The 24,721-nt window shown below is 41.2% G+C and overlaps 1 protein-coding gene across 7 annotated transcripts in view; it reads left to right on the top strand.

Moving 5' to 3' along the window:
• MRTFB (myocardin related transcription factor B) overlaps positions 1-22,826 on the top strand; it is a 195,564-nt gene extending 172,738 nt beyond the window's left edge. For 6 of the 7 annotated variants that reach the window (XM_024241390.3, XM_054533491.2, XM_024241391.2 and 3 more), the window contains 7 exons: positions 1,615-1,747; positions 2,561-3,595; positions 5,011-5,166; positions 7,891-8,052; positions 8,394-8,531; positions 14,141-14,201; positions 16,944-22,826. In XM_024241390.3, the coding sequence (XP_024097158.2) occupies positions 1,615-1,747; positions 2,561-3,595; positions 5,011-5,166; positions 7,891-8,052; positions 8,394-8,531; positions 14,141-14,201; positions 16,944-17,479 (2,221 nt within the window). In that variant the 3' untranslated portion in view covers positions 17,480-22,826. The remainder of the gene's footprint in view (positions 1-1,614; positions 1,748-2,560; positions 3,596-5,010; positions 5,167-7,890; positions 8,053-8,393; positions 8,532-14,140; positions 14,202-16,943) is intronic. The other variant, XM_009250486.4, reaches the window with a different exon arrangement.
• Positions 22,827-24,721: the final 1,895 nt, after the last annotated feature.

Below are 24,721 nucleotides of genomic sequence, written 5' to 3'. Positions count from 1 at the left end.
CAGTGGTGCAATCTCTGCTCACTGCAAGCTCTGCCTCCTGGGTTCATACCACCTCCAGGGTTCACGCCATTCTCCTGCCTCAGCCTCCTGAGTAGCTGGGACTACAGGCGCCTGCCACCACGCCTGGCTAATTTTTTGTATTTTTAAGTAGCGACGGGGTTTCACCGTGTTAGCCAGGATGGTCTCGATCTCCTGACCTCGTGATCTGCCCGCGTCAGCCTCCCAAAGTGCAGTTTTGCCTGTTTTTGAACTTCATATACATTCAATCTTACAGTACACCTAGGTGCATCTTTGTTGGTGCTGATAGCAGTTCATTTTTGTTGTTGTTGTTTAATATTTCTTGGCTGACTATAACGTAATTTAGCCATCCAGCTTACTCTTGATGCATAGCTGGGTTGCTTCCAGTTGGGGCTATTATGAATAACCCCATAGTAAATAGTCTGTGTCTTTTGGTATACATACATGTGTCTTTCTGTTAGATGTCTATCTAGGAATGGGATTGTGGGATCATAGGATAGGCAGATGTTTTCCTTTAGTACTATGAAAGAAAAGTTTCAAAGAAAAGATGTTTTTCTTTAGTACAGTTTTCCAAAGTAGTTGCATCATTCACAACTCTGCCAGCAGTGTGTGATTGTTCTGGTTGTCCCAGGTACTTGGTATCAGTCTTACTCATTATATCAATTCCACTGAAAATGCAGGGCTATTCTGTTGTGATTTGCAATTTCCACATACCTAATGAGTTTGAACGATTGTTCACTTATTTATTGACCATTGGGATATACTTTCTTGTGATATATCTGAGATTTTTCCCCCCAGTTTTCCACTGGGTTTTCTGTCTCTTTCTTACCGATTTTAAAGACCTCTTTATATACTCTAGGTATGAGGTCTTTGTCAGAAATATGTATTACAGATCTGTTGTCCTGCACTGTGGCTTGACTTTTCACTGTCTTAAAGATGTCCCTTTTACTTAGTGCTTTTTATGTCCTGTTTAAGAAATCTTTGTCTACCCAAAGGCCATGAAGATACTATCCTGGGTGTTTTTCTGAAAGCTTTATTTTCATAATTCACATGTAGATTTTGGGAACAAGGTGAGGTGGGGTCAATCAAGAGCCATGTTTTTTTCTGTGTGAATTTCCAACGTAGCATGGCACCATCGGAAGTCCCGCCCTCTCTCCACTACATCACAGTGTCCTCTTTTTGGTAACTCAAGGGTCCAGGTATGCAGAGGGCCGTTTCTGGATTTGCTGGGGGTCTCTCATTTGCCTGTTGTTCTGTCCCTGTATCAGCAACATCACACGTTAATTACGTGTTCATGTCTGGTGATCAAAGCTCTTCCAGCTTTGCTTTTCTTCAAGGATTCATGGCCATTCTTGGTCCTTTGCATTTCCGTATAAAGCTTAGAATCGCCTTCTAAATTTCCATCACGCTAGCAAACAAACAAAACCTGCAGGGATTTCATTGAGATCTAATGTAATTGGCATCTTTACAATATTCAGCCTTCCAATCCATAACCATGGTATTTTTCTCTTCATAAGTTAGTCAAATTGTTAATAGAAGCAATGTCAAATCTAGAAATTATTTTATTATAAACTCTAATTTTTTTTTCTTTTGAAGGCCACTCAATGACAAAAATAGTAACAGTGGGAATTCAGCTTTGAACAATACCACACCTAACACACCAAGACAGAATACATCTGCTCCTGTGAGAAAGCCAGGACCTCTGCCTTCTAGCCTGGATGACTTAAAGGTGACAATTCCAACTGGAGCTTATTCACCCCTAAGTACCACAAACATGTAAATGATTTGCCAGCGTTGTCTAGCAGACATTAAGTAGTTTTCAATAGACATTCAACTTTACCAACAATATGATAATCTTTATAAAAGGTACTTTCTTTTTACTTCCACTAAATTTTCTTTTAAAACAACCAATAACTGTCATTTACTGAGTGTGTACCTTGTGCGGGCACCTACCAGTTCTGCTGGATTCCAGAGGCTGTGATTTTTTTCTTCCCTGCTCAATGCCAAGTTTGGGAAAAGCAGGAAAATGTAACAGTTAAGAATATGAGCTCTAGGGCCAGCCTTTTTAGGTTTCTACCACAGCTCAGCCTTTTATTATCTGTGGTACCTTGAGTGAGTGCTTCAACCTCTCTCTTCCTTTGCCTCCCGATCTGTAAAATGGGAAGAATAATGATACGGACACCTCATGGGGTCGTGTGAAGACGAGTGGAAAGAGTAGAGCACTTCCAAAAGTGTCTTGCACGTGGCAACTACTCAATAAATGCAGCTGTATCGTCATCATAATTCCTGGTAGTATCTCTCTGCTTTGACATAAAAGCGGAATTAGCCTCTAAAAACCCTTACTGTATCACTGGCTCCTCAAGTGCTTCTAGTCTGTAGTTATCTGTTTCTGTGTGCTTAAATACAAAACCAGTTCTACTTTCAGGTGTGCCGTAACACAGAATTGTCTGACAGACAGAGGCACCTTTCCCATTACAAAAGCGTACTGTAGATTTGCCAGAAAGCTCTAATACTAAGAGATCTGCTTTGTTTGTACCTCCAGGTATCAGAACTGAAGACAGAACTGAAGTTAAGGGGTCTGCCAGTGTCAGGCACCAAACCGGACCTCATTGAGCGCCTGAAACCCTACCAGGAAGTGAACAGCAGCGGCCTTGCAGCTGGGGGCATCGTGGCAGTGTCATCGTCAGCCATTGTCACCAGTAACCCAGAAGTCACTGTGGCCTTGCCGGTTACAACACTACACAACACTGTGACTAGCTCAGTCTCTACTCTCAAGGCAGAATTGCCACCTACAGGAACCAGCAACGCAACCCGTGTGGAAAATGTTCATTCCCCTCTGCCCATTTCACCGTCTCCCTCCGAACAGTCCAGTCTCAGTACTGATGACACAAACATGACAGACACTTTCACCGAGATTATGACCATGATGTCGCCTTCACAGTTCTTGAGTTCATCTCCTTTGAGAATGACAAATAATGAAGACAGTCTGAGTCCCACCAGCAGCACTCTGTCAAACCTGGAACTGGATGCAGCCGAGAAGGATCGCAAGCTTCAGGAGAAAGAGAAGCAAATCGAAGAGCTGAAGAGGAAACTGGAACAAGAGCAAAAGCTCGTGGAAGTGCTGAAAATGCAACTTGAGGTTGAAAAACGAGGGCAGCAGCAGAGGCCCCTGGAAGCGCAGCCCAGTGCCCCAGGTCATTCTGTCAAGTCAGATCAGAAGCACGGCAGCCTTGGCTCCTCCATCAAAGATGAGGCCTCACTCCCTGACTGCTCCAGCTCCAGGCAGCCCATCCCAGTAGCCAGCCACGCTGTAGGCCAGCCCATCTCTACAGGTGGCCAGACCCTTGTTGCCAAAAAGGCTGTAGTTATCAAGCAAGAGGTCCCTGTGGCCCAGGCAGAGCAGCAGAGTGTCGTCTCGCAGTTTTATGTGAGTTCCCAGGGACAGCCACCGCCTGCTGTTGTTGCTCAGCCCCAGGCTTTACTGACCACGCAGACTGCTCAGCTGCTGCTCCCAGTGTCCATCCAGGGCTCGAGTGTCACCTCAGTGCAACTCCCTGTAGGCAGCCTCAAACTCCAGGTGTGAAGTGTGTCTTCTAACTACTTTGCCTTACAGCATGCATGGAATTCAAACCCTGCTAAGGAAGGCACCATACCTGAGCTCTTTCATAAATGCATCCAGAGCAGACCTCACAGAAAAAACGTATGCATGTGTAAGAGGGTTATTCAGAAATCTGAATATCTAGCACTGTTTTTATATAGTGAAAACAAACACAGGATGCTTTTCTAGTCCTTTTACCTTTTCCCTTGAATGAACACAGTATCATCCATGCAGACATTTTTTTACACACCAGTGACATGACCATAGTCTCTGCCGCTGAGCACTTTTTCTGGCAAGGCACAGCATCTAGTACTTTAAATGGCCGGCTTCACTTAATCCTCCCTTCTCCTAGAAGATCTAAATGATACCACCCATCTCTGGATAGGGGACGCTGAGGCCTAGGAGTACTCAGTGAGTTCCCCAAGGATGGAGCTGGCATTTAAACCCAGGTGTTCTGCCCACAGAGCCTTTATTCTTATGCCCATTCTTATATTCTGCCTCCCACATTTAGTTCTCGAAAGTCACTGCGTATATGAAGATGTCTAAACTAAGGAAAACGTGACCACAAATTTAGGAGTGAGGATGTAATTGAAAGAGATGAGAAAACACTGATGAGCATGAAATTCCCTTTTGTGTGCGTACATAACCTATGTATTTACCGTGTCATGCAGTTTTGGTAAGTTTTCACCAAACATGGAGCACGAGTGAACAAGAAACAATTTGAAGCAGTGCTTCTCAGCCTTGACACCGAAATACCTGAAACAGGCGAGAGGAATCATCTCGTACCCCTGTGGTTAGGAGGCAGGGCCCGCAGACGCTTTGGCATATGCAAAAATTCTAATTCTTCTGTTTTGTCTTTAGGGTATCTGTGAAATTGAAGGTCTATTCCATAATAAATCCTCAAATTTTTTGGTCCAAATCTTTCATTGCTGTAGTAGAAACGAGAACCGTGTTTTTATCCTTGGGTCTGAGGGCGCCCTGGCCCATTGCTGGCTCTCCCTAGGGAATGCATACACTGCTTGCAAGCGGCAATTGGGACAGTTAGGTCTCACGAGTTTCCTTGTTGTTATTCAAGTATTACAGTACCTGAGCTATTATGTGTAGAACTGCCTTAGGTTCTTATTATTTCCATTTCCATTTTCTCAAAATTTTCAAATGAAAAATCTTAGCTACTTAGGAATAATAAGAGCATACAGTGACTGGTCTGATGTTTCCCTCTCTGGTTTAGAATCATTAAAGTTCAGATTTCTGTGCAGATGAAGTGTGTATCTGTAACCTTGGTCTTATTTCATTTAGCTACAGTCCCCAAGTGACCAATGATTCCACATCTAAGTTCTGATTTCTAGCTTTGATTCTGACAATTAAATTGATGTTTTTTTCAATTCACCTCCTAGACTTCACCACAAGCAGGAATGCAGACTCAGCCTCAGATAGCAACTGCTGCACAAATACCAACTGCTGCCTTGGCCTCAGGCTTGGCCCCAACTGTACCTCAGACACAAGACACGTTCCCACAGCATGTGCTCAGTCAGCCTCAACAAGTCAGAAAGGTTTGTAAATGCCAAGGAGCAATAAAATGTCGCTGATTTTTACCATCCTCCAATCATCCATTCAACAAGCATCTTTGTAAACGCCTTGGGAAGCTCCTGTTCATTCTGTTCTGTGATCCATCTCCCATAGAATGAGCCTTAGGTCAGATGCCATTCGGCTGCAGATTTCCCAGTTATTTGGAATGGAGAAGGAACTTTACTGAAAGCTCGCTTTCACAGTTAACCCCTTTTCCAAGGGAAAGTTTCAAAAGTATTTGTTTTCAATCCTCATATATTAAATTTACTGAATTTTAAAATAAATTCTTTCAAATTAAACATACTGTGGAAAAAAAGATACGCTGTTCCCTTGGAAAAGGTATTTGAAGATGAAAAAGATACTCCCAAAATGTTTATGCCGAGTAAGATCTTGAAATACATTTGTAAGACTTTGCGTCTCAGATTAAGAGCCCAGAAGGTCTTATCAATTCCACTTCACCATTGCCTAGGTGTTTGGCCTCATGCAGAATTCACTTACCTTCTCTGAGAGTCAGTTACCTCATCTTTAAAATGAAGTTGGTGGTCGAGGATTCAGTGTCCTCTACACAAATAACTACCAAAAGAATTCTCCCGCATTCCCCCATAGCCAGTAGGTGGCGCTATGTGCACATCTCCTTGCCAGAAAAATCTTACGCCTCAAAAATCCTTGAAAATTATTATTCACAGAGTTTTACTCTTCACCATGAAAGAACCCAGGTAATGAGTTGTGCCTGTGATCTGCCTCAGGATAGTGTGAACGTCTGGGTGAAACCAGCTTTGGGGACAGCTGCAGTCACATGTAACACATGTGCTGCTTCAGAATCTCCTCTGCCACAAGAATCATGGTTGTATGTTACTGAGTTTGGGGAAAGCTCAAAATACCATTTTAGTGTAATTAAAAGTTTAGTAAATGTTCCAATGTTAAGACAATTTGTTTTAGGGAGGAAAGGAAAAACTAATATGTAGATAGGATAAATAAGGGCTTCTTCACTAAGTCTCTAAATACTAGAATTAGGAATCATTACTTCTAGTTTAAAGGAAGTAATTTTTTACCAAATTTAAGGAAATTTAATTTTTTCAAATAGGAGTATATTTACAGAACTCATCACCATGGAGGTTGTACTGTTTGAGGTATATACACATAGACTTTCTTGCTTATGAAATACAGAGGTTTTTTTAGAATATTAGTAGTATAGAATGTGTTAAGTATTTTTGAGCAAACCAAGTTCTATGAAATATAGTTACAATATCAGCAGTATGGACACATATTTGTAAAAGACCCTAAAACTTGTGGGTCTTGATGGAGGTGCTAAACAAAACATTTTGGAGTTCCACAGCAAGAAGTTCTCACCTTTGCCTGTTGGAACAGAAAACAGCCTCTCCAAAGGGGGCCAGTTTTAAATGGGGCCTTGCTTGTATTTGAAGACATTTTCAAGAAAATTGAGTGTGACTACAGCAGGTTGAGGTTTTAGGTAGGATGGAAAGGGGGCCAGGTAGTAAGAAGCTTACATGCCAGCCAAAGATTAGGGTTTTACCCAAATCAGGAGAGCCAATGAGTGTGGTAGGGGCCATGCCTTGAGAACACGTTGTGGCAGGGGAAGGCTGCTGCAGAATCCCTGTGATAGATAGTGAGGGCCAGGCGCAGGACAGCAGAGAGCAGAGGCGGATTCAAGAGGCGTCGCTGAGATGTGTGAACACTGAGGGAGAAAGCAGAGTTGACTGATAGTCCTATTTAGCTAAGTTTTAAAAAAAAGCAGAACCAAGAATTATTTTCCCTCAGAAGCTGAGAGGCAGGTGGTAATGGGAAAAAGGAGAAAAATCGTTTGGAATATTTTAAATTTGAGATACCTAAGAAGATGATGTAAGTGGCTTTGACGCCTGGGAGCAAGGTTGGAAGCAGAGCGGTGGCTTGGGATTATTAGCTTAGTCGTGGCCATTGAAGACTTGAGAGTAGGCTGGGCGTGGTGGCTCAAGCCTGTAATCCCAGCACTTTGGGAGGCCGAGGTGGGTGGATCACGAGGTCAGGAGATCGAGACCATCCTGGCTAACACAGTGAAACCCCGTCTCTACTAAAAATACAAAAAATTAGCCAGGTGTGGTGAAAGGCACCTGTAGTCCCAGCTACTCGGGAGGCTGAGGCAGGAGAATGGTGTGAACCTGGGAGGCAGAGCTTGCAGTGAGCTGAGATTGCACCACTGCACTCCAGCCTGGGTGACAGAGCAAGACTCCGTCTCAAAAAAAAAAAAACTTGAGAATAGATGAGCTCACCTTAGAGAGGAATAGAAGAAACTCAGCTGTCATTTAAGAGGAGAATTATAAAGAGCAAGCACTGTTTTTCCACAAAGCTCTGTCTGCACCACCATCAAAGGCAAGTTACTGTGTAAAGGGACCACATATGCTCGAAAATAGGGGTAAGCAAACCCTGGCCTGTGGGCCAAATCTAACCCACCACCTGTTTGTATGGATAAAGTTTTATTGGCACACAGCCACACCCATTTATCCATGTACTGTCTGTGGCTGCTTTCAGGCTGCAATGGCAGAGCCAAGTGGTCACAGCAGAGGCCAGGTGGCCCACAAATCGTAAGCTATATATACTCTGCGGCCCTTTACAGAAAAAGTTTGCTGACCCCTGCCCTAAAACATGGTTTTCTTTACTGCATTCGGAAAAGCCAAAGAACAAATTAATGGAGAAACATTTATTCATTACAGGTTTTCACAAACTCAGCATCATCAAATACAGTTCTTCCATATCAGAGACATCCTGCCCCAGCTGTCCAGCAGCCCTTTATCAATAAGGCCTCCAACAGTGTTCTTCAATCCAGAAATGCTCCGCTTGCATCCCTGCAAAATGGACCTAACACACCCAACAAGGTAACCCTGTGAGGCTTGTGCGTCAGTGATGGTGCCGCAGGGGCATCAAATCATTCCAAAGCCTAGTGCTTTGGGCTTGGAGTGACTGATGTTAATGGGATAAAATTGTTGAAAATACAGTGATAACTTGTGAAGGAGGAGTTCAGCTATTATCACAGTGAAGATGATCGTTTGCACATGAGGTGGCCACCAGTGCTGTCAGCCTCAAAGGTGCTTAAAAGAACCTGCTCATGAATTCCCTGATTTGGCCACTACATAGAGAACAGCAGAGCTGAGTCTAGCCAGGAAAAGAGAGGTTTATTGCCAAGAGGTAATGTGCACTCCTCCTTTATTTGACACAGCCTAGTTCACCCCCGCCACCCCAGCAATTTGTCGTCCAGCACTCTCTATTTGGGAGCCCAGTCGCCAAGACAAAAGATCCCCCCCGCTATGAGGAGGCCATCAAGCAGACACGCAGCACACAGGCCCCCCTGCCAGAGGTAAGTGAGGGCAGGGTCACGGTGCATAAGGCTATGGTGGATGTGCCCACCTTCAGTCTCGAGCAGACATATACAGAATCCCTTGTCTGAAACTGACTTGCCTCAATAGAAATACAAAAATAACTTTGTATTTTACATGGTTATTTAAAATCAAAATGTCATTTATCATGAAGACCTTAAACAGCTTTCAGCAGCAGTATAACTGCGTTTACTGTTTAGTCAGAAATTCAGGGTTTATCTCTTAAGTTTTCTTTTTGGGTAGGGGCATCAGTCATGTTAGAGATAGATGTGATTATGACCAGGACACATATTTTATACAGGTCCCTTCTTTTCTAAAGCCACCATGTGTCAGGCCAGCATCAAAGTGACACGTGGTATCACCATTACACCTGGCTGACATTCAAGGCCACCAGCACCTAAATTGACCTGGTCCTGCTTCATCTCTCTCTGGTCTCCAGCAACCTCTGCCCCCAGCAGGCCAGCCCATCCAAATGACTTTGCTCATACACTGAGCAAATGCATTTGGAGGTAACAGATCTGAGGTTCTCCTGGTTTCACCACACATGGTGACCATGTGGCCTCTGAGCCTTCCTTGTTTGACTGATAAAACAAAAGTAGCCCCAACTATACCCAGCAATGGAAGAAGTTAGGGTTCCTGTTTGTAAAAGCATATGGCCCATGGTGGGTGCCCAGTCATGAGAGTACTTGTCATACATTACCCTAAACACTCCTCCAGTCTTTCTATCTCTCTAAAGCTTTCCGTCAAAGCTTAAAACTAACCTTTGAGGGAAGAACCCCAGCCTCATAGAGGGTTCAGGGAGTGGCCCTGACACCACTCCATGGGTGCTAAAGGTGGACACCAAGAGACAGTATCCAAGCGGGACTGTTTATTATCCACGGCAAACAGCAGGAACATCAGCGCAGTTGTGCCAGTTCCCCCGCTCCTGTGTTCCATGGGGTAACTTGTTGGGGCCACGTGGTGGCTGTGTATGCAGTGGGTCAAGCTGCACCTAAGGAACGTGGGGCCAAGGGCTCCGTGCTTTTTCTAGCAAGCAGCAAACAAGCCAGTCCCTCACCCAGGGAGTACGCAGTCATGCCTACGCTTCCTTAACCCGCTTGGTTGCCTCAGTGAGCATCTACAGAAGCTGCTCAGTCCAGGCGACCATGTCAGTTTGGCACCCTCACCAAGGACATCCAGGGAGGCTCAGGGCCCGTGGGGAGGCTGCCTCTTGGAGTAAGTGCAACCTACCACATGCTGCTTTGTATTCCCTGAGTACTGAGGGAACGTAACTTTGAGTTGGAAGATGTCCCTTAGTTACAGACTCAGCAAAGACCCTTGTCTGTGAAGGAGAAGTCAGATTTCAAAGACAGGTTCAAACATTTGCAATAAGAAGTCAAACAGGTAGTGTTGGACTACGCTCCTCCCTCATGGTCCATTTGGAGTGATGCCTGTTCTCTTCACAGAGGGGCAGAGATGGAGTGAATTGCCAAGAGCTTAACTGCAGTTTTTAAGAAAACAAAAAGATAGCACCCATCCTTCCTAAGTCCTGCTTACTTGATGAATCTTCCACTGTAACCTAAGACAGCTGATTGGAATCTCTGGTATTTACATGTCTCTAGGTTCCTGTTTATAGACTGAGGTTCTACATTGGTTTTTGGTTATTCAAATGAGTAGCCACCTGTAAGACCTGCTTATATGCCATTGAGCACCAAACTTCGTTTAAATACATTTACTCACACTTGCAATTCCACGAGTGGCTAAGTAAGGCCCTACCGGTTCAATCTTCCCACAGATAATAGCTATTAATCTGGGTCATAACAAAAAGCAACTACCTGAATGCATTGAAGAGTAAACAGAAGCAGTCATTCTCTGGTGGGGAATCCACACTCAAAGGAAGGGAGTGATGTGGCGTGATTTCCCTCTTTGTGCTGCTTTTACTCTGGGGTCCAGCTAAGTGGCAGGGTTACTGGTGGAAAAGCCATAGTCTTTATGGCCTGGAAATCCAGAGAACTGAATTGAGAGCAACCAGAGGGAAAAAGCCAGAGAGGAGATCCCCAAATTCTGTGTGCCCACATCTCTGGCTGACCCCTAAGCCATACAGGCATGGAATGGACGCTTAGCAGCTCAGCTGAAGACAAAAGATCTAAAGTGAGATTCGAACATCTCCCCAAGAAACATTTTGAAGTTTAAGTCTAACCAAGTTAATAGCTTGCTAAAAGAATAGAAACCATTCATCTGAGAATAATAGCAGAATTCACAGTTGTCCCAATTTAACATCCATAACGTTTATCCATAACACGCATCATACAAAGAATCGGGAAAATGTAACCTATCTCAAAGGAAAAAGGCTGAGACCAATCCTGAGCTCATCTCAATGTTAAGAATTTGCAGGCAAGGTTTTCAAAGCAACTACTATTACAGCTGTCCTCAGTGATGGAAAAGGAAATATGCTTGTAATAAATTAAAAGGGATCCATGTGGATACAGAAATGATTTTTAACAACTAAATGGAAATTCGAGAACTAAAAAAGTACAGTATCTGAAATGAAAAAAAATATAGATGAACTTACCAGAATGGAGATGGCAGGGGAAAAAATGTCATGAACCTGAAGACAGATCATAACTTATCCAATCTGAATAACAGAGATTGGGAAGTGAACAAAGCCTCAGAACCCTGTTATATAATTCAAACACAGTCTAGCATAGGTAGAAGAGAAGTCCCAGAAGAAGAGAGAAAGAACTGAAGAGGCAAATATTTGGAGAAACAATGGCTGACATGTTCACAAATAGGATGAAAGACAAATGTATAGCTTTGAGATGCTCGATAAACAAGCTGGATAAATCACATCACAGTCAAATTGTTGACAAAACAGAGAAAATCTTAAATGCATCAAGAGAAAAAACACATTTCACACAGAGCAAACAACTAATTGATTAATGTCAACCTTTCATCAAAAACTATGAAAACTGGAAGAGTGCAACAGCACATTTAAAAGTTTTTAGGGAGGAAGAAGTGGAAGGGATTGTCAACCCAGAATTCTATTATCAAGTTAAAATATCCCTTAAGAATGAAAGTGAACTAAAGATATTTTCAGATAAAGAAAAATTGAGTTAGTTCATCACCAAAGATAACACTGTCTTGAGTATATAGCATGTGTAGACAATACTTAAAATAATTAATAAAGGATGGGGGAGGAAATGAGTGGATCTGTGTGGTTGTAGGATCTCTATGTTTTATTCAGGGTACAATATTAAGTAGCCTATGAGAAGTTAAGGATATGTATTGCATATCTATAGTAACAATTTAAAAGATTCAAGATAGCTTTAAAAAAAAAAAAACCAGTAGAAAGGCCTGGCATGGCATCTCACGCCTGTAATCTCAACACCTTGGGAGGCGAAGTGGGAGGATTGCTTGAACCTAGGAATTTAAGACCAGCCTGGGCAACATGATAAAACCCCATCACTACAAAAAAGACAAAAATTAGCCAGGTGTGGTGGTGCACACCTGTAGTCCCAGCTACTTGGGAAGCTAAGGCGGGAGTATCACTTGATCCCAGGAGGTTGAGGCTGCAGTGATCTGAGGCTGTGGCACTGCACTGCATCCTGGGTGACAAAGTGAGACTGTCTCAAAAAAAAAAAAAGAAGAAAGAAGAAAAATTAGAATACAAAAATGTCAAATTTTTTTTTAAGGACAGGAAAGAAAAACAGAACAACAACAACAAAAAAACCCAGATGGGATGAATAGAAGACAAATATAAAATATAAAATAGTAAACCCAAACTTAACCATGTCAGTAATTATAACACATATGACTAAACAATTCAATTAAAATGCAAAAAATTGTCAGAATGGATATAAAAGCCAGACTCAACTGTATGCAGTTTTAAGGTATGTCTGCAAATTCTTTGACATTCCTCCCTGGGTTGGATTTAGCGACTCACTTCTAACAAACAGAATTGGCAGAGGTGATGATGTGTGACTCCAGAGACTAAGTCATAAAAGGCATGCGCCTTCTTCCTTGCTGTCCCGTAGAGTACTCACTCTGGAAAAGCCAGCTGTCATGCCATGTGGACATGCCAGCAGCCATCTGGAGAGGCTCACGTGGAGGGGCACTGAGGCCTCCCATCAACAGCCAGCACTAACTTGCCAGTCAAGGTCATTCCCCAGCCACACCTAGAGTTGATGGTAACCTGACCAACATCTTGGCTGCAACCTCATGAAAGACCCGAAGCCAGAACCACCCATCAAAACCATTCCTGACCCACAAAACTGCGACATAATAATTTTAAGCCATTATGTTTTGGAATAATTTATAATATATCAATAGATAACTAATGCATGTATCTACAAGACGCATACTTTAAATACAAAGACACATTGAAAGTAAATGGTTAGAAAAAGATAGACCATGCAAACAGCTAGCGGAAGAAATCTGCAGTAACCAGAAGATTTGAACAGATATTTTCCCAAAGAAGATAAATGGAAGGCAGATAAGCACTTGAAAAGATGCTCAACATCATTAGTCATTAGGGAAATGCAAATTAAAACCCCAGTGCAATACCGCTACACACCTAATGGAATATCTAAAATTGAAAAGACTGACCCTACAAAGTATTGGTGAGAATGGAGAACAACTAGAAATCTTATACCATATACTGAGGGTGGGAGTGTAAAATGGAACAGTCACTTTGGAAAACAGTTTGGCCATTTCTTCAAAAGTTAAACCTACACCTATCCTGTGATCTGGTCATTCCACTCCTAATTACCCAAGAGAAAACACATGTCTATACAAGGACCTGTACACAAATGTTCACAACAACTTTTTTGTAATAGCCAAAAATTGGAAACCCAAATGTCCATCCACAAGTCAATGAATAAACAAACTGCTGTGTTTCCATACAATGCAATACTACTCAGCAATAAAAAAATTAACTGTTCCTGAGGTACACACTATAAGACAGATAAATCTCAGAATAATTAATGCTGGGTGAGAGAAGCTAGTCCTTCCCCTACCACCAAGAAAGTACACACAGTATGAATCCATGCATATAAAACTAATCCATAGTGAAAGCAAACAGATCCGGGGGTTGCCTAGGGATGAGGGGATGAGGAAACTTTAGGGGCGATGGATATGTTCATTATCTTGATTTTGTTGATGGTTTCATGGGTATATTTATATGTCAAAACATATCAAAATTGTATACTTTACATAAGTGCACCTTATTATATGTCAGGTAAATCTCAATAAGAACTGAACAAATATGTATAGTGTGATCACCTTTATACAAATTTTTACCTAAATACAAATGAATAAAGACACTTTTAAAATAAGGTATTAGAGGCCTCTCAAAATGCAATTCAGTGATATAAAGAAAGGGAAGCTTAGAAGTCAGTGGAGCTGGGTACTAACTAGCCCTGTTCTTGCTGTGTCAACTAACCAGCTGTACAGCTTGGGTAAATGGCTTAACTTCTCAGGTGACCTCGGTGTTTTCAAAATTATCACGATAGATTAGAACTAAATCATCTAGAAAGTCCCTTAGGACTGCTAATTGTATAATGCTTCCAGGTTTGTATGAAAGAAACCTAATTTGTACTCTCCTTCATTGTAGATTTCCAACACACACAGTCAGCAGATGGATGACCTCTTTGATATCCTCATTAAGAGTGGAGGTAAGTCAAAAGTCACATCAGATCCTCACAGGAAGTCATCTCTTAACCCAAGTACATGAAAGTTTTTCTTAAGCACTCATAGCTTATCTTTAGATACTGAGAAACATGTTCTTCTAACTGAATTTACTGTTTTAAAATCTGTTAAATTTAGGCCATTAAAAGAACTTATGGCCAGGCGCGGTGGCTCACGTCTATAATCCCGCACTTTGGGAGTCTGAGCCCAGGAGTTCGAGACCAGCCTGGGAAACATAATGAGACCTCGTCTCTACAAAAAATTTTAAAAATTAACAGGGCGTGGTGGCACACCCCTGGGGTCCCAGCTACTAGGAAGTTGAGGTAGGAAGATTGCTTGAGCCCAGGAGGTCAAGGCTGCAGTGAACTGTGATAGCTTAAAACAGTAATACAATGTGAGATTTATCCACAGATAGATGCCTGCTAAAAAACAAAGACCAGATAGCAAAGTAAAACCAGATTTAAATTCCATGTTGAAAAGCTTCAGAACATGTTCCATGCGTATGTCATTGTAATGGGATGAAAACATTCCAATACTACCTTAATTATGTGACATCAAGCTACCTAGCATGGGCTCCAGTATCTTTATTAAAATTCAAAGTCAATGCCAAAGCATTTTCTACAATATAATATGAAGTCTTAGATTTATATCATCTTTATTAAAAAGAGACATTAGCCACAAAAAGAATCAAGGATATTGTTGCCTCAGCTTACATATCTTTGAAGTATAAAAATCAATATTTAAAAAAAATTCCTGGATAGTATTTGCATATTTGGAGTAGTCTTAAAATTACCCTGATGAAAGGAGTTTTATTTGAATTTTCAAATAGTGATCAGAAGTTCTCCATTTATAGCAGGTATTATTTGACACTGAAGTTGACTTTGACATAGAGAATTCATATTTGACTACAGATCTACACACGCAAATAGTATTTTTTGCTAAGAATTATATTGGCCTTACAAAAATAATTTCAGCTGGCCAACACCAGTGGCTTACGCCTATAATCCCAGCACTTTGGGAGCCCGAGGCAGGTGGATCACTTGAGGTCAGGAGTTCAAGACCAGCCTGGCCAACATGGTGAAACACCCATCTCTACTAAAAATACAAAAATTAGCAAAAATTAGCCGGGTGTGGTGGCAGGTGCCTTAAACTTGGAAATTAAAATGTGACACAATCAAGCTATTTTCTAAAATGGGACTTTTTTTTTATGACAAAGTATCCATAAGTATATTATTTCATCTTATTATCTACTAATATCAGTAATAATGAGAACCAAGTTTTATATAGTTATAAGACAAGTTACTTGTGACACCGTGCCTCACCCTGCCTGTAATCCCAGCACTTTGGAAGGCCACGGCAAGTGGATCACCTGAGGTCAGGAGTTCGAGACCAGCCTGGCCAACATGGTGAAACTAAAAATACAACAATTAGCTGGGCATGGTGGAGGGCACCTGTAATCCAGCTACTCAGGAGGCTGAGAGGCAGGAGAATCACCAGAACCCAGGAAGGGGACGCTGCGGTGAGCTGAGATCATGCCACCGCACTCCAGCCAGCCTCAGTGACAGTGCAAGACTCTGTCTCAAAAAAATAAAATAAAAATAAAAAAGACTAGTTACTTAGATTACACTTAAAGCTTTCAAAAGTTTTAGAGATGACTATTGATAATTAAAAGTAAGAAACCATTCAAAAATAAATGCAGTACACACATTTGACAATTCATTTATAGGAATCAGATTGTAAGTTCCTTCTCTCAGCCATTTGCACATAGCAATCATTGAGCTTTAAGAGGTATTGTTAATTAAATTTATTTTTCCTAGTGTATCTGTATATAAATGAAAGCAATCATAGCCTCATAAAACTTAAGATACTTTATTCCTTTATGTAGTTTAGTGAACACTACTATTTATAGAAGATGGTCTGTTAATTTGCTTCTTGATCTGGCAAGGAATAACACATAATGAAGACATTTACCAAATCATCAAAATTTTATATAAGCTCAGAAAACAAGACCGAAAAGTGAAAGAGATAACCAAGTGATCCACCTCACCTTAAAAGAAAAGGATCAAAGGAACCATGTGTTAGCTTTAATTCAGAAATGAAATCAAACGTCATTGTATATTTTCAGAACTTTACACAGAATGCACATGGCTAAATTGGGTACCCAGTCCAACTGTAATGATAAAAAAAAAGGAAAAAAGAATGTAATTACCTGTTTCATAACATTGAGGATGTACTTCATGTCTCAGCACAAACTCAGGATGTACATTTCAACATTTATATTAGGAGTATCATGCTGCTATAGATAGATCCATAAGATGATATGAGCCCTATCTTAAAACTTTAATGACAAAATAAGGACTCAAAGATAAAATAATCTAAAACCATCAATACCCATCTAGTGAGATATAACTGCTTTTAATGCTTAGTCTTACTGAGAAGAATTTAAAGCATATCAGAATGTAATAAACTGGCCTTGGACAGTCTGCTGACTAAATTTACAACAAAAAAGAATGTAATAAACTTTTATGTTTATCTATTTGACTAAAATGATCCATCATCCTAAAGGTTGTCAAGGATTGTACCTGACCAATAGCATTCTCTTCCTACTTCTAAGATGGACGTGCATAGAAGGAATCGCATAATAGTAAAGTAACTGTCCTAGTAATTAATAACAATTTTTAAGTAGTAGTAAATCTTCAGTTACTAATTACTTCATTTATTTTACACAGAGATCTCCCTCCCCATAAAAGAAGAACCTTCTCCTATTTCCAAAATGAGACCAGTGACAGCCAGCATCACCACAATGCCAGTGAATACAGTGGTGTCCCGGCCACCACCCCAAGTCCAAATGGCACCACCTGTATCTTTAGAACCTATGGGCAGTTTATCTGCCAGCTTAGAGAACCAACTAGAAGCTTTCTTGGATGGAACTTTACCCTCAGCCAATGAAATTGCTCCACTACAAAGCAGCAGTGAAGACAGAGAGCCCTTCTCTCTGATCGAGGACCTCCAGAATGATCTGCTGAGTCACTCAGGTATGCTGGACCATTCACACTCACCCATGGAGACTTCTGAGACCCAGTTTGCTGCAGGTACTCCCTGTCTGTCTCTTGACCTGTCAGACTCAAACTTGGACAACATGGAGTGGTTGGACATTACCATGCCCAACTCCTCTTCAGGACTCACTCCTCTCAGCACCACTGCGCCGAGCATGTTCTCCGCTGACTTTCTAGACCCACAGGACCTACCGCTACCATGGGACTAACATCACAGATTTCTTTTCTGAGAGTTGATGAGGTTTAAGAACATGAAGATTCTAAAAGGTCAGTTTTTAGAGACAGATCTATAGTTGCATTGTTGCAATCAAAATATGTTGTCACAGAAAGAATAGGTGGAAGGTCATAGCCTGGAACCCAAGTTTGAAAACATTTCATTGTGTTCGGTAGTGAATTTCTACAGTTTAACATAGCACAGGGCCTTCTGAAAATCACACTTGTCAAAGACGACTCATCTATTTCTCCAGACTTCAGTAAAGAAGTCTGTTTAGATAAAAACAAAGAAGTCTGTTTGTTTAGATAAAAACAAAGGAGTAATATATGCAGCACAGTGACGTTAGGATTCTGGTAATTAACTACATTTAAATCTCTCTGGTCACTTTAAGACCCTAATAAAAAGGCAGACAGCTCCACTCAAAAACTAAGGCTGATGCGAGGGAGGTGAGAGGTCACTGCACTTGGTACTTCCTAGAGATGGCCGGAGCCAGGCCCGAGACACAGCAGAGGTCAAAGGCAGTGGAGAGCCTTGGCCAGTTCAGTGACAGCTTCCGGCTGAAGACTTTTGGTTCTATTCAGAAACCTGTGTCATTTTTTTGGTGGTGTAGTTTATTTTGTGATTTTTGGAATCGTACTTTATATTTCCAAATTTAAATTTAAATGCAAGATCTTTCAACATAAACAGAAGATACCTACAAAATACTGTCAGAAGTCCAGGTATACTGATAACACTGAAAATTCTATTAGCAACCTTCTGGGTTGGTTAGATTGATTTTAATGTATATATTAGACATTTGTATGTGTGCTCTGACATTGTGATTTGTACAGCCTATGTTGGGGTAAAGAAATGGGTATCCAAGGTCCTACTTTTTTAATAGCTCGAATATTTCTAGACTACTTGAGCCACATGTATTTCTGTATTTAAAGAATTGCTGACTAACTTTCAGGTAACCACACCCATCTCAAAGAACCAAGAAAAGGCTTTAGCATGAAATATCTTTCTGAGCTGGTGAGTTAGAAGAATGGAAGGTAAGGGGAAGGTCTGTCATCTACCAGGACATTCCCATGATGAGTACAGGTCAGACTGTGCCACGAGGTGGGCCTCCACGTCCCCTCCCTGGCCCTCTTTCTTCTGTCACTAACCCTGGTTATCATTTTACAGGCTTGTAACTGGATATTCTACCAGAGCTCTCACTATATTGTCAAGCCTAAGATTGAAAAACTGGAGGCTTTATTAGTGTTTTTATATAGAAAACAGTTATTACATATTTGTTAAGTCAAGTCATTTCTTAAGAATTTTCTAAAATGCCAACTATCACAGGATTATTTCAAGCTAGTCATTGAGGTATATGACAACATGTAAATAACAAAAAACTGAAAGAGCATGGAGGTTTTTCTTAAATAATAATATTGTGCTCTCCACCTCACCCTTGTGTAAACCCTCAGGTCAGGTTGTTTCCCCTGGGTCACAAAATGGTAAATGTTCCATACTGACATGCCAGAGGCAGCCTGACCCGTTATTTGGAAAGAATTTGTGAATTATTTCTGGGTTTGTGTTTTGCCTAAGAGCTGATCTTATTTCTGATTTGGGTGTGTGGTTTATAAATTTTACTACGTGTAACAAAAGTCTGCTTTTCCAGCATGAGCACACTGGAGCCCTCTGCTCACTGGCACTTCCTGACTCCAAGGCACTAACAGTGCTCATGTGCCTTCCAGACGGTTCAAGGCAGAGGCCACTGTGCTCAGTGTAGTCTGTGATGAATAGTTTAAGTGTTCAGAAATTGGTAAACCAACGCATGGGATACAGTAACTCTCTGTTAACCAGAACACCATCATTTGACCAAGCCCTACAAGAGTTTACCACACTAGATGTTCTGTGAATCCTCGAGTCAGTTCCATTGAGAGAGGCCTGTCTCCAGGGCCAGGCTATTTACTTGAGAAAGTATTTTTCTTACAGTTCTTGGCCACAGTTTTTTTGCTGAGGGTTTCTGTCTGGGCCTATCAGGTCCATACTTAGACCCTGAGCATCTTCTTCATTCAGATTTGAATGGCTTATTAAATTAGCACCAAATATCAGTGGGACTGTAGAAGGTAACCGAACACTAGTAGCATTGACTCTCATTGAATAACTTTATATTTCCATAATCCTGAATTGTGTAGATAGTTTTCTAGCTCTCGGGTCCCTTTATTGCATTTTAAAATAGGGTTTGAAACATGCCACAGGAAGGTTGCTCTCCAAAAATACACAGTGCAGTGCAAGAAAATGCTATCTCATTAGCCTACTCTCCTATGAATTGCTAAAGTGCCCACTTCACATATGTGTTTAAACCTTTATAAACCAGTATTTCACTTTTAAAAAGACAAGGCATCTCTACCCATTAACTCTGCAAGCCACTCCACTTGCACCATTCCGCTTGACCCTCCCCTCTCCTGGCTTGGGTCACCAGCCAGGCACCTGTGACACAAGTGCTGCTCTCCAGGATCTCCACATGTTCCAGGTTAGAGTGAGGACACGCTATGTGCTCACATTCATGTGACATGACCAAAGATGATACTCTGTAAACAAGGCCCCTCTGACCTGACTCAGTGCGTGTGATGGTGAGTGCAATGAGGAAGGGTGGATGTTGACTAAAGACTGATTGTTGTTGTTGTTTAGGTTATTGTCACAGCCATTACAGCACAAGTCAAAGTCGCCAGTTGAATTTTCATTATGCACGTGTGTGGTTTAAGCAGTGGTACTGTTTTATATCATATTGCGAAGTATCATACTGCCAAGAAGATAACTCCTAGAAAGGCATTATCTCACATCCCCATCTTACTTTCCTACATGTTCTCAAAACACAGTAGTATCAGCCTTACCTTTCTGCTGTATAGAGATAATGAGATCATCCTACTGGGGGTGGGATGAATTTTAAAAGTTATACCAAAATTTCTGTAAAGTCTTTGAAAGTCTAGGAGTATGTGGTCATCTTGTACATTTCAGCAAAGCATCCACTAGGAAACCTCATAGGACGGTGTTAGTGGTTCACGTTCTAGTGTTTTTCCTGAAATGTGCAATCTACTGTATAGTATTGCCACATAATTGTACATAGATGTATTCTGAATTTGTGGAATTTCTTGCTTAGATACTATTGTGTTTGTTTCATATGAATATTTTTGTAATTCTAAAAGAGATCTTATTTAAATTTCCTTTTTAAAAGCCGCATGGTTCTGTGATCCATGTAACTGACACTTTTTGGCTTTCAGTGCTGTTTAGAAACAGTGGCAAAGGCAGGGTGGTGTTGCCTGCAAGCTGCTGCCTATGGAAGGCAAAGTCATAGTAATGAGATAGCACCTCTGAACTGTGCAGTCAGCATACCCTGAGTGATCGCTCAGGGGCGCACTACCTATTTTGTCACCAGAGCTGACTCAGGCTTCCTGGACCCTCAGCCCCAGATCATTCCAGGCAGCATAGCTTTCTTCAGAGTCCTTTCAGAATTCCCAGGCTGAAATCAGCCACAGCAGTTGACAAAATAGCTGTCCCCACAAGTGATGGGATAGTCCCTTTACTGTCCTCAAATGGACTTGGCCTTAGAGACGTGGTAAAGCACTTTGGCAGGATTTAAAATATTTGTGAGAAGCCCACATTTCAGTATACATCCTCACCGGCCTCCATGCACCCACCTGCCGGTAGCCTCACAGAAGTCCTGGCTGTCACTCAGGTGGGGAGCTCATGGTGCCGCTGGGGACTTTTTAGAGAAATGTAAAGAGAATAGCTATTCAGTGTCTACCAGCAGAGCAACACGTGTCAATTTAACCAAATTCACAAATAACTCCATTTTTCAATATCTGCTACTGTAAACATGAATATTGAATACTGACAAGAGAATACCCATACAAATCGTCCCACCGCCCTAGAGGCCACAAAATTAGCCCAAAATTATCAAAGAACGTTAACTGGAAGGTCAGGTTTTTCAAGGAACATAGCTTACAAGTGCATCAGTGTGTATCTGGAGAGCATCCTAACTGCATTTCAATTCATCTTTTAAGTGATTTCAGTCAAAACTGGAAAACAACTAAGATGTAGTAATTTTTTTTTCCTGGTTCAAACCTTCAATAACTTGCTCATTCAGCAGTCTCTCTGAGCTACATTTTTATTTGTAAAGTGACTCTGTCTGCATGGCAATAAGCAGGTGCGTGTTTTTTCCACATTCGCCCTTTCTTGCAATATCCAAGGAAACACATCATTACAAAGGGTTTCTACCTGAAATCTTTCATGGAAGGCCTACAATTCAAAAAGCTGCACATGTTTACAGAAGAGCTCTTACCCTCCATGCAAACACTTTGCTCTGTGATGTCACAGCTTTGTGACAATAAGATGGCAATCTCGGATCTACAAGGTGCTGTCGGGAATCAAATAAAATATGTTATCAGAGATATCATCACATCTATAGTGTTTAACAGAGCTTTATGCCAGCTACTAAGACAAAGCTTTAACAAAGTTTATAGAATACTGAAACTCGTAACAATTACCTCTCTACATGATGCTGTAAGGAATCTTGCTAATTTGGTAGGAAGAGGAAGCATTTAGGAAAGGGTTTAGTATCTACCAAAAGTACTTGACCTCAAGTAACCAATAGTAATGCAAACTTGCTTTAAAGGAACCAAAGGCATTGCCAAGTATTTGCCAAAAGGAGGCACTTTTTATTTAAAATTTGAGACTAATGAGATCTCAAAAATCAGTCCCAAAAAGATATTATCCATTTAAGGTTATAATTTTCACAAAGATGTAGATATTTCTCTTATTGTTTTCATGTGAAATAGTATAGAGTTGTTTTGTTGGTTTAAGAATAACATTCAGTAGTAATACAAAGTTTTTTTTCTATGTAGAAATTAGTTTTCTTCTTTTCTTGCTTGCAATAGAAATGCAATGTGATAGGTGTTTCTCTTCTTATTTTCATTGTCACATTATGTCTTAGCATCTCACTTTATGAAAAAAAGGAGAAAGATACCAATCTACAGAGCCCTGCTTGTTGAAGCACTAGTTTAATCAACAAAAAATTATGGCAATCGGGGGTCCATTCATGTATTGCCTTTATGTTGTTTTTTAAAAGAAAAACCATGATGCCTTTGTATTTGCTGTTTGCACCCCTGAAATCAATTCCATATCATGTTTGAATGCCATACATTTTGCACATGTACTGTACATAGGTAATGCATACTGTATTTTTATATGTGTGCACATTTATCATCAGATCTTTTGTACATAGTGGCAGTATTGTAGCTGATCGGGAAATGTTTGATATCTCAGCAATTTTGCATTTTTGTGTCTCAAATAAAAGACATTTTGATGTACTATGATTCTTGCTGTGCAGAGGAAAGACCACTCCCTATGGGTTGATGGAGCCATTGTAGACTGTGGAACGGGAGTGGATTTATTAGGAGGAGACACTATACCTTTAGCATACAACTCACAACAGAAAGCCACCAGGCAAAGCCTGTGAACTTCTCACCCTCCCCTGGATCCAAGACCATGAGATACAAAATAGAAACTCACAGGTACGAGCTGAACTTGAACATGTCAAGATTTACACCAAAGTCAGTTTCTTTCTTCCACAATGAAAGTTAGAAATATGTAGTTCTCCCTAGGGGGTTGATTTTCACACTCGCGCGCACACACGCACAATGAAAACTGACTCATTATCAATGCACCACCACCACAATTCCTGAAAGACCCACATAATCCTTCAATCTAGCCAGGCTTCAAAAGCAACTATTTATATGAGGTATTTTTATAGACCATACAAAATGGTCTTTAGAATTCAGTATTCTTTTAGTATGATGGCATTTAATTTCAACTCAGAAGCCAACATTTAAAACAGAGTTTGGTTAATATATTTTTTTTCTCTTTGCTTTGAAGAAACAAAATAGTAATGAGTAAACTCTAATAACTATAACATATATCAATATTTGATTAAGAAAAAAGGACCAAGTAACCACAGAAAGGGGGAAAAGAAAGATATTGATTACCAAAACACAGCAAAATGTTCATTACACTTAGGGAACCAGAGTGCAGCCTCAACAGACCAGTGAGATGATGCGCAAAGGGTTAAACCATTCGTAAAGTATCATATGTTCCAGTTAGAGAGCCTGCCCTTAGGGAGAAAACAGACCTCCCTGCTGGTCTGAGAGAAAACTATGCCAAAGGAAGCATAGCACGTGCCCCGGGAGCCCAAGAGGAGTGAGCGAGGGATGTCACAGGAAACTCTGGGGAAGCTGTCATGGCGGACAGCCCCTTGGGCAAGGTCAGAATTAAATGGAGAAATTGCTTTTTCTTGCAACAGATTTTTTTTTATTTATTAGTTTTGTTGTTGTTTTTTGAGACAGAGTCTCGCTCAGTCACTGAGGCTAGAGTGCAGTGGCACAATCTCGGCTCACTGCAACCCTCTGCCGCCTGGTTTCAAGTGATTCTCCTGCCTCAGCCTCAGCCTCCCAAGTAGCTGGGACTACAGGCACGTGCCACCACTCCTGGCCAATTTTTGTATTTTTTAGTAGCTATGGGGTTTCACCATGTTGGCCAGGCTGGTCTCAAACTCCTGACCTCAGGTGATCCACCCGCCTCAGCCTCTCAAAGCGCAGGGATCACAAGTGTGAGCCACTGCACCTGGCCAAGTATTACTTCTAATTTAACTTTCAGAAAGAAATCTCATATTGATGTCCTATCTTTTCTGTTAATATGCATGACAGGCTTATTAAATTAAACCTACGTTGTGTGATGAGATGAGAAACAAGGATGCTCATCAACATTTTCTGTGCCCTTTCGTTGGATGCGATTGCATCACAGATCATTCCACGGGGAAATCCGTGAATGATGGCCCTGTGGGTACTCACTCTGCAGCGTCCTCCTGCTTGCCAGTGGACGTACAGAAGACTTGTCAGAAGCATCCAAACCCCAAATTATTTCAATGCTAATACTGTCCAGGCCAAAGCTGAAGTTTGATTAATGGTGAAAAAGGGCTTTTAGTCAGGCTAATTGTTAAGAATTAAAGTGTTTCCCATCCAAGATTCAAATAAAGACCTTTGAGGCCGGGTGCAGTGGCTCACACCTGTAATCCCAGCACTTTGGGAGGCCAAGGTGGGTGGGTCACCTGAGGTCAGTAGTTCGAGACCAGACTGACCAACATGGTGAAACTCCATCTCTACTAAACACACACACAAAAAAAAAACTAGCCGGGCGTGGTGGTGCATGCCTGTAG

This window comes from Pongo abelii, chromosome 18, assembly GCF_028885655.2.
Source record: "Pongo abelii isolate AG06213 chromosome 18, NHGRI_mPonAbe1-v2.0_pri, whole genome shotgun sequence".
NCBI lineage: Eukaryota > Metazoa > Chordata > Mammalia > Primates > Hominidae > Pongo > Pongo abelii.
The sequence above is the reverse complement of the archived record's forward strand: the minus strand, read 5'-3'. Positions and strand labels throughout refer to the sequence as shown.